The sequence below is a fragment of the Anopheles darlingi genome, chromosome 2 (genome assembly GCF_943734745.1).
Source record: "Anopheles darlingi chromosome 2, idAnoDarlMG_H_01, whole genome shotgun sequence".
In the NCBI taxonomy this organism is placed as follows: Eukaryota; Metazoa; Arthropoda; class Insecta; order Diptera; family Culicidae; genus Anopheles; species Anopheles darlingi.
The window spans coordinates 35,716,384-35,726,902 of record NC_064874.1 but is presented as its reverse complement, the minus strand read 5'-3'; the positions used below and the strand labels follow the sequence as shown (position 1 = coordinate 35,726,902).

The window sequence follows — 10,519 nt, the reverse complement described above, 5'->3', positions numbered from 1 at the left end:
TGGAATGTAGTGAATTTGGATCGATAATTCCCTTCGAAAGTTTAAATCGATTTCTTCTATTTATCTTCAGAGAGCGTTCTTGATTGATTTGCCTTTCTCTAATCTTTATGTTAAGGATGTTTCGCACAATATATTGAAGTTGTTCTGCAACACTTTTAAATCGCAAGACAAACAAGTTGAAGCTGTTTAGAAACTCGTTCTAAAAAACTCAGGCAATCTTTTACTGCTTCTTTATCACTACACCTGCTCACTTCTGAACTCTAATTTTAACATATATGAGGACGGACGGGCCGTATGTTTATTATCAGTAACAAAACAAAAAGTCTACTTTAATGGTGTAATCTCAAAGTGAACTCTAATTAAAAACCATTTTTTTTTATTGAAAACACATTGGCTATTAGTCAAACTAATGTTTCTGATGCTGAAAAGTTTGATTAATGAAAAAATTAATGCGAAAATTGTGTTGTTATTGCGAAAATTATGTTTTAATTGCGAAAATAGTCTTTTAAATATGCGAAAAGCGTGTTTTATTAATGTCAATGGGTGAAAGAAACGCAATTTTCAACACAATTTCTTCAAAATAATTACCTAAAAGCAACAGCTTACTGCTGTTCACATCCACGCACAGCCGAGGAGAGTGCATTAAAAAAATAATAAATGTTATAAATAAAGTAATGCTCCCCTTGGCTCGCTACTCGCGGTATGATGTTCAAGGTTTTGAGGTTGATAACGGCCTGGCTGCACTTTATCAAAAGGTTGCCTAGAGGGCATTGAATTAAGCTAACGAAAACTATCGAACCACAAACGCCGCGTCATAACCGACGAGCTTAGCGAAGCTAGTGGGCTGTAAACCATCATGATAGGACGAGACGGAACGGGCCTGCACTACTAGCGAATGCCTGCAAATACTGTAATCTTTATGATCCGTCCACTTGACGCCCGCTAAAGTGCATTAGTGCACGTTGGCGTCAGCGGGCCCCAAGTAATCACCCCAAGCTGCTCGGTCGGTCGGTTGGTCGGTTGGGGCGTTGTTTTTCCTAGTTCGAAAACGAAAACGCGTTCGCAAACGCACGCAACGCTCCATCGTCGGGGTCTGTGGCAGCTTATCAAGCAAGCCCGGCGCTGCGACGACCGCACACAATCGGTCGACGGAGCGGACGGTTTTTAATCACAAAACGCGGCTTGTTCTAGAAGAAAAAAGGGCATCCTCACGGCCACCAGCTGCTGCTGCTACTGCTGCTAACGATCGGCCGAGAGCGCGGAAACAATGCGTTCCTCGCCTATCAGTTCGAAGCGAAGCGAAATTCAAGGTTTTTCTCGCCAACGCACACAGACGTACAGACACACACAGGGGTATCCTCTCTGCTTCTGTGCTCGTTTTACGATCGATCAACCATTTTTAAGGCGACATTTTTCGTCATCCACCGTATCATAGCCAACTTTTCGGCCTCGAATCTGCATGCGCAAGTCTCCATGGTTTGAGCTTCCAGCCCCCAGCTTCTAATACACACAAAGAGAGAGAGAGAGAGAGGGAGAGAGAGACCCCCAAAAAGGGCACAACCACGTGATCAGAGAGGGGTCTGAAAGAGTGGGCACTAGTGTCCGAGAAGTAGTGCGTTTCTCCTAAGTAGCACGCTGTTGCTGCTGCTGCTGGCGCTGGCGCTGCATCGGAAGCGGCCAAGATGCAACAAGTTCCTCTCTCTCGCTCACTCACACGACGGTCTCGGTCTCGGGCGCCCCCTGGGCGAAGGGGCGCATGTCTGCCTCCTGCTCAGATCGTGCGTTGCATTCAAGATTCTTCGTTGCACACTCCGCGCGCGCTACCTCCTTTTCCTCCACCAAAAAGCACCCCTCTTTCGGCCTCGCGGTTGCACTCTCTGCTGCATCTCTCTCGCTCTCTCTCTCTCTGTCTAGCGCACACACACACACACGCGTACGCACCGAGCATAGCGTCGCTTCATCATCAACATCTTTTCATCGTTCGTTCAGCGTCACACATTAGCGCATCGCATCGCATCGCATCGAACAGAGAAGAGACGGTCAGAGATGGACAGACAGGCGACGCAAGGGCTTCTCCCCGTCTGTTGTAGATGGGGCAGCCTGATGAAGATTGTGCCTCGGACGCAAAACGAAAAAAAAAAACAAACGATGCCATGTGGTGTTCGCTCGTCGCCTTATTAAATAACGCAGCGCCAAGAGCGCAACAGCAGCGGCAGCAGCAGTCAATGTCATCCGAGTGAGCGTTGTTGCATCAACGTGAAATGGGCGACCGGAAAAGAAAGAGAAAAAAACACGCAACGAAAACCATCATCGCCTACTGGGGGGTGGGTAACCGATTTTTCAAGGTTTTTTCCTGGTTCTACCGAAAGCAAACGGAACGGAGACTTTCTTCGTTATTCTCTTAGTCACCGGTGGAGGGGGAGGTCACTTACTCTTTTTTTTCGGGCCGGGTGGTTGCGAGGAAGTGACGAGCGACAGCGTTCGGCACCACCACCAGCAGCAGCACGTGTACCTGCACCGTCGGTGGCTCCCGGTTTCGGCTTCGTTCCTTTGTGCATGTGCATCGTGATCGTGCGTTCGTTGTTGGCTGGTTACAACACTACTATTTGGTGCCCGTTGTCCTGCTTGCTCCCCAGGTTCCCCTCACCATTGCACTTCCTTCTTCTGCATACACTCACTCACACAGACAAACGCAGAGGGGAGACGCACAGCCCGTCGCGCGGCCTCTCTTCCTCCCTACGCCAAAAAGTGCATCGCTTAATATTGTCATCTCGTTCTAAAGTGCATCGCGAGCGAGCGAGCGAGCGATCGCGATGCGACATTCGGGTTTCGGGATGCATGGATGCAACAACAGCAGCAGCAGCAACCAAATTAAGGGGAAAAAAGGGTTCCTCGCTCGCTCGTTCGCTTCGCTTCCTTATCTTCTCGCGCACGAACGACGACGACAGAACGCCGACTGCTCGGATGCAGTTCTCTCGATGGTCGACTGGTGCACTCGCTTGCACCGAGGGACGCTAGGGGGAGGGTACAACCCCCTTCACACCCCCCCCTACGAGGCAACTGCATCTCTGAAGTGCGCGCGCACGCCGTCGACGCTCTCACGTCCTACTTTTCGTGAGGTAGTTCTCGGGGGGCCGGAAAGGGGTGGCCCAAGGGGGTTGTTTGTTGCATTGTGTGCATCACATGCAAGTGTGTGTGTGTGTGTGTGGGTCCGCTCCGCAACTGAGTGGCTTTTCCCCACCCAGAGGGCGCGCGCCCGCACACACTGACAAACGCACTCACGGGGGGGGGGGCACTCACCAGCGAGCACTCAGCGACCGATCACTCAGTGAGCGACTCGCGCGCTCAGCGTGCGGCTGCATGCGGCGCTCCTCGGCCAGAACGTCATTCGCATTAACGCACTGCTCCGATATGCACCGGAACGCAATTTCGGACGCGGCCCGAGTCCACCCGAGTAAGCTGCTTCAATCGCCCCAAAAAGATTTCCGTTTCCCGCGTCCCGCGTCCCGCGCCAGCGTGTGGTCTTCCCCGTGTTGTGTGTGTGTGTGTGTGTCCCCTGTGTCGTGTAATTTCGAAGCCGCGGCCACGGTGTGCCACGGTTTGTGTACCGCGATGCTGGTGGCCAAAATCCAAATCCCTTTCCCGCGGGGGGAATTTTGGGCAGGAATTCGCTTTTCCGAACTTCCGAACGTGTTCCGTGTTCCGTCGTCGTCGATCGCGCGCGAGCATCGCTGTCGTTTGTCCGGTTGACAACTTCACGGACAAAGGCGACCTGGAGTGATTTGAGGGGTTTTTTTTGGTGCGCCGGGGGGGTTCATTGTGTGCGTCTAGTGTCCTTTGGCTCGTGGTTTCTGCTGCAATGTGTCCTGAAACGATCCGCGATCCCCGGTTGGAGGTGCGCGAAGACGAATTAAATGCGACGCGCTCGGCGTACGTTTTGCTGCTGCCGCCGCCGCCAGCTCTGAGTTTGCGTTGCTAGGCATCTAGGCGCGGTGTCAAGGGCGCAGGGCAGGGCATGACAGGGCAGGACGGTGTGCAAGTGACTTACTGGGGGGCAGAGTGCAGCGAGTGCAGCATCCGTTACTATGGCATTATCTAGCAAACCAAGAAAGTTTCTGGCGCTTTCTGAAGCTCTATTCTGTGTGTATGTGTTCTGTGTGTATGTGTATCGTATGTGAGCGTGTCCGTCTGTGCGTGTGTGTGTGTGTGCGCGCGCTTGTTGGTGAATTACATCCGGTGCATCGCAATGTTCGGATTCACAACAAGATTTTTTTTTAAATTAATTCCAAGCAAACGTCTTCTGAAGGAAATGTTCGGTTTTCGGAGCAAAGAAACCGTTCCACTGCCGGAATTGTACTCAAAATTGCGTCCGAAGGTTGTTTGAAGGTTTTTGACGCTTTGTAGAGAACATTACTCAACCGCTGGCGGACCGCTTGATGTGTGTCAGTGTGTGTTCCTGGTGGTGATTGATTCGTCGTTCGTTGAGCAAAACAAATCACCAACAAAATGTGGCGTGCACGACGAGTGTTCGATAAAAAGCGGAGCGAGCGACAGAACTTGTTCTCACCGAAATAAAATCTCTTAGTATGCTCTGCACCGTAACCAACGGGCCCCTCCTTGCGATGATTAACCGGAGCCGTTGCCTGAAGCGCGGTTCTGATTCAGCGCCCGGCAAAAATCAATTCGAACAGAAACCTAACCGGCCCCAGTGATAAGCGCCCAGGCACTCGGTATCGGTTCCTCGAGGACTCCGGTGCGACACAAAACCCACAAAACAATCGGAAGCCACTTTCCAGCATGCGTGCGTGCGTGCGCACGCCCGCGCGCTTACTTAGACACTAAAACGCTTCTCGTTTGTGTTTTTTTTTTCGGGGGGCTGGAATTGACAGGAAATTCGGCGAAAACCTCAAAGTCTCGTATCGCATAAAACAATTCGCGGTATCCAGTGGACAGACGAGCAAAAAGTAGACCCCCCCCCCTCCCTAAAGGGAGTTGAAAAACCGAAACCACAATCCGCGACAGTTCGGTGTTGTTGTTGTTGTTGTTGTGAGAAGCTCAAGTAACCGATGAACGCGAATTCAAAAACTTGTTTGTTAAGGCATTTTTGTTTTTGCTCGTCGCTTCTCTAACGGTACCCAGTGCAGTGTGATCCCCCGGGGGGAGGGAGCATCCGGAGGGGCCGATGAGGGACATGTTTGGTTTTCGATGTAAAATCGGTTTCGGTGCCATTGACGTGTGTGTGCTCCCCGGCTGCTAAGTGCCAGGTTTAAAGTTTGTTCATTTTTTTTTGTCAGTTGCGCTCAAGTTCGGGTTTGCTGTTTTGTGTCTTTTTTCTGTTTGTTTTTTATTTCTCGATTGGGCAAATTGGGAGGACCGACCAACAGACCAACCGACCGTTATGATCGCACGTGCGTCGCGCGGTCGGTTTGGTCGAGGAGTTTCGAGGTTCTCAAAATGCTGCTCAAGAAAAATGCTCAATTATGGATTCCCAATGTCAGCACCAATAAGTCGTCAATTCTGCTTTGATCTGAAAATCCAGCGAGATTTTGCTAATTACTTGCTTCTTCTTCCCCTTCTTCTTCTTCTTCTGGTCCGCTGTCTGGTCCAATTTTCCTTGTCCGTAATCCGTCGGTGTTTTTGTCGGTGCGTGAATTTGTGATGTGTCGTGGCTCGTGATTGTGCATCGTATTTCCAGTGCGAGTGATAGCCATTTTTCGGTTCATTTTTGGTGCAGTTTGTTCATCATTGTTTTTTCTTCAAACTCCTCCACCGTGCGTGTTTAATGCAATCACCATCTTTCGGTTAACGGCGCAAACCGGTGCAACAACAAACGAGTAACAACAACAACAAAGGCGGCGACGTCAAACGGCAAACGGCGACGGTGGCATCACAGCACTTTTTTGCTAGCAACCAACCTGGTGCCACTAGATCAGCAATAGTAGGCACTAATCAGAAGCAGCAGCAGCAGCAACAGTAGTAGTAATAGTAATAAAAAAAAGTAATAACCAAGCAAACACAGCGCTGGCCACAAGCCACAGCCTTCCAACCAACTGCTACTCCAACACAATTGCACAACACGAGTGCAAAAACCGCGCGCGTAACGGAAGTGATCGTAACTTAGTCACACACACGCACGCGTCAACGATCATCAAAAGTATCCTCATTTTTTGGAGGAGGAAGGTGTGTGTGTGTGTGTAATAGTAACGTGCGTTCGTGCAACGTTCTGTTTTGATTGTTTGTTCCCCACCTTAACCCTAACGATAAACGCAAACGCAATCCGGAGTTCGGTCGAATCCGCTCGGTGGAGTGTTGTGTCCTTTGGAGTGCCCCGTTCCGTCTAGTGTAGTGTAGTGTTGTCCGCGTGCTGTGTGCGTTCTGTGCGTGTGTGTGTGGCGGTGGTGGTGCCCTTCCGGCCCCCAACTGCAATCCGGCCAATCCGCGGACCTTATGCTTCTGTCCGGCTTCGGTTTTCGGGTCCCCAGCTGGCGGTGCCCAAACCAATCTTAGATGGGGGCTGACCGTGGACGCGACCGAGGACACCGACACCACCACGAAACCGTCCAGCGGCCGGAGGTTCAGGAGGTTTGGTGCTGAGTGCGTGAAAAGCGTGAAAAGCAGTAGTAGTTGTTGCGTTTTGTTACCGACGATCCCTCCCTCCCACCCAACCACCCCTTTACACACTTCCACCCCCAACACCACCACCACCAAAAAACCGCGCTACATATGTACATATGCGAGAGGAAACCACGAAACGGAAGACCGAAGACCGACAGCCGGAGAGGACGAAGCCCGACGAACCGAAGGAGCCGGAGAGAAACGGGAAGAGGAGGAGAAGGAAGAAGAAGAAGAGGAGAGTGGTTTAAATGAAAAGTGGTAAGTGACGCGACGCGACGCAGGGAGGATCTATCAAACCCTCACCCCCGGGGGTTAGGGAACAAAAAACGGAAAAAACGGATTGTATTGATCTCCTCCCAGAGTTTCCTTTGAAGCAAAAAAAAAAAAACAAACCCCAAACCAGTGACCCCAGAGGTCACCGAGACCTGCTCCTCTCTCCAAAGATCACCCACCTCACCATCAACCGTTGCGGCCCCTTGTTGATTCCTTGTTGAACCTCGTGGTGTTTTGATTGTTTTGAGCGAAAGCGTGGCGCCGGTGGTTGCCGTTTTACGGGAAATCGACAGATAGAGAGAGTGAGACAGAGAGAGAGAGAGAGAGAGAGAGAGCGAGATAGAAAGAGAGAGAGAGAGAGACAAGAAACCACCATTTGGCTGTCACCGATGCCGTAATGTTCTCCGAGGCATCATCATCATCATCCTCCTTCCTGCCGGCGAAAGATATGAGTGCGTGAGTTTTTTTTTTGTACAACCCAAAACCAATATCTACCGTCTGTCTAGTCTCCTTCTTCTTCTTCTTGATTGCTCCGGTGCTCTTCATTAATCCAAAAATTGTGCCAACAGTTCAGTCAACGGCCGGCCGGCCATTTCTATGTTGCACTCATCTTTACTCCCGTACTGACACTGTCCTCCTGTTCTTTAATGTGCCTTGTAATGTGCTACCCATTTTCCATGCTGTCATTAACTACTTCTTTTTCATACAACACGCACACACGAGCTCACTCACTATTATTATCCTCTTTGTTGGCAACTGTTGACTAATACCTTTTTTCTCAATTGTTATAATTGGCGATTCGGTCGCTATCTGTATATATTATCTGTTTTTCGTTATGTTTTCTGTTGTATAATTGTATTATTGATGATCTTCAATAATGATTTGTATGTTATTTTCACTTTGTAACTACTTCTGCGTTATTTTCGTACAAAATGTTGTTTGATTTACACATTTTAATCCCTCTATTGTTGATGCCATTACGTTACCGAGTCTGGCAGGTCCACCGGTGCGTAACGTCAACAGTCGAGACCTCCTGTTAGGAACGTTGTCGGTTTTTCGTCAAATCCGTTAATCCGGTCCGCCTTGTCTGCGCTATGAGATTTGAGCAGCGTCAAGAGCAGTCTGCTTCCTTCCTGTCTGTATGTAGTAGTGACCATGGACTTATCACGAACCGGGCTACCATAAAAAAACTAATAAATTTGGACCCCGGCAGTCCTGTAGACGTTGTAAAAAAAAAAAAAGGAAACAGCACACAAATACAACCTCCAGAGATCCTCGTAGATTTCTCGGACCGGCGCTGGTTTCTCTTCCACACACGCCACGCCAAGGAAATCAAGAATCCGGTGGTGCAAACTGCAACCAGACCGACCAGACTAGGACCAGACCAGAACCAGAAGCGAGACATTCGTATGGAAATTCTGCATCTGATAGGTTGCATCCGAAATGAGAAGAGCCGCTGAATGCACGGTGCGGCGCGGCTAGGAACGAGGAGTAAATACGGACGGGGGTTGGCTGGACGAACACATGTTTGAATTTCGAATGAGCATCCCGGACCCTGGGAGGAGGGGATGCCGCGGGAATTCGAGTTTTGTTTGACTTTTTCCTTTCCTTTCCGTTTTTTTCTTTTTTTCGTTGCTTTTTTGCGTATTTCTTTCGCTCCCCTTGGCCGTTTTTGGTTCTGGTTTCGGGGTGTGACAAAAGCTTTCAGTGTAAATGGTGCCCGGCTACCGGACTCACAGTAGCACTAGTTCGGTGCCACGCCGTACGGCCAAATAGAGAAGGGGGCTTTTGAAGGATGAAGATTCCTTGGTTCCGCTTTTTGTGATGTTCCTCTGTTTCCGTCAGAGTCTAGTCGGCCCGATTTCTTCACGCCGAATTGGCCAGACAGGAAGAGATGCCGATCTCGTTGAATTACGTTAAAAATTTCAAGCAAAATTATTAATGTTCATGTTTATCTACATACTTTACTTATCTTTTTTATTTTATGAATTCTTGAAAGACGGGCCCTGAACTTAAGCTTCAGTTCCCGTGCTACGCGGAAAGGGGAATCGTGTAATAGTTCGAACTCTAAGAACTTCTAAGATCGGAGAACAGAATGTCGATCAGCAGAGCAAACTTTAAGTAGCCCAATATTAATCAAACAATAAAATCTCTTTAACCCGTCGGTCAGATTATAAAAGTTTAAGCCAATATTCGATGGTACTCTTAGTCTTTTAAGCCTAGAAATTGGCAAAACCATAGAGAGCTGAAAGTACGTCTGATTGGTCGTTTGGAATCTGTAAAATAAGCAAAGATAAGTAAAGAAGATTTACGCTATTAATGGACATGGTGTTGCATTGAAGCAGCTGCTCTGTCAATTTTAACACCGAAAGTGCTGGTGAACGTAGCAAATGTTGATGATTATTCCGATTTTCCGCCGTTGTTTTGTTTAATCATAATCGTGAAAAGTGTTTCCACCATTCTGCAAAAAATTGTCGTTTTAACTGGTTGTCCATAGAAAACCCAAGTCTACCATTAATATTCACACATCATTCGGTTCTGTTTTTATTCTTCTCTAATTTGCTTTTAGTGCTTTTCCATAAAAGCCAGTTGGGAAATAAGTTATAATAGGGTAAAAAGGGTCTATCAACCGCTTCAGCAGATGAACAGCTATTGGCTTGTTAGGTACTTTTTATGAGTATTACCACAATACTAAACTGATTTGAAAGTGCTCACTGGTCGGCCGAAAGGATCTTCAGCAGCAGTTCTCTTCTATTGGAAAATCTATTAAAAAGTATTACCCTTTTGTTGTATATCATTGTTGAATCTTAGTTCACTTTGGTTGCTATGCTGGGAAATATATAGTAAGCAGAGCAACCAGCCGAAAAGATCAGTTTAACTGTAGTTTCTGGCTGGCTGGTGTTGTTGTGTTTCCATTTTGCAATTCATTTTGCAAGGAACGCAAAGCAGCCAAAACAGTGATTCAAAAATCGATTTCAAAATCAATCGCTAACCGACAATCATTTCCACGATCTCAACCTCGCCACAACCTTGGCGCTGATGACGTGCACAATAAGCCACGTGAATCATAGCAGCATCCGTTTACGTCCGTCGACCGTCGAGCCAAGACGGAGCGAAAATCTCGTACATCTCGAAGTCGTATTGGAGTAGTGAAGTCGCGCGTCGCGAAGACTTTTGTGAATGAAGCTGCTTCGAACTCGGGCATCGAGGAGAGAGAGAAACGTGCAGCGTGTTGTTGCTGTTACTGTTGCTGTTGTTGCTGATGGTGCTGGTGCTGTTGCTGGCCACACACTTGCAAGATGCATCCGTAAGATATGCGCCTTTGCCGGTCGTCCGCTGAAGCAAACACGATTCTCGGCGCGGCCGCGGGGCGCGCTGCGGCGAAGGAAAAGCTGAAGCGACGGGCATCAGCCTCACCAGTCCTCCCTCTCTCTTTCACTCTTGCTCTCTCTTGCTCTGTTGCGCGTCCTGTGTGCTCGGAAAAGCGACTGCTCGTTGCATAATCGCTCCGTTCCTCCGGCTACAAACCGGCTTTTGCACGCGAAACAACCACGCCACGAGCCGAGGCCGAGGCCGGGGCCAGACCGGGCGCGGATGGTAATGGTTTTCCGTGAAGGTCGCCTTCTGTCTT

General features: G+C 48.9%; 2 protein-coding genes across 9 annotated transcripts in view; both read left to right on the top strand.

Moving 5' to 3' along the window:
* The window catches only part of LOC125950282 (autophagy-related protein 16-1), a 633,733-nt gene that overhangs the window by 250,192 nt on the left and 373,022 nt on the right, over positions 1 to 10,519 (top strand). The gene's annotated exons all lie outside the window — the stretch shown is intronic.
* The window catches only part of LOC125950261 (uncharacterized), a 92,272-nt gene that overhangs the window by 18,061 nt on the left and 63,692 nt on the right, over positions 1 to 10,519 (top strand). Inside the window, exons 1-2 of one of the 8 annotated variants that reach the window (XM_049678084.1) lie at positions 3,330 to 3,454; positions 5,696 to 6,873. The exons of 3 other annotated variants lie outside the window; for them this stretch is intronic. In XM_049678084.1, the coding sequence (XP_049534041.1) occupies positions 6,864 to 6,873 (10 nt within the window). In that variant the 5' untranslated portion in view covers positions 3,330 to 3,454; positions 5,696 to 6,863. Of the gene's footprint in view, positions 1 to 3,329; positions 3,455 to 3,579; positions 3,599 to 3,620; positions 7,345 to 10,519 lie in introns of those variants that run through there. 4 more of the 8 variants (XM_049678081.1, XM_049678085.1, XM_049678083.1 and 1 more) reach the window with 4 other exon arrangements.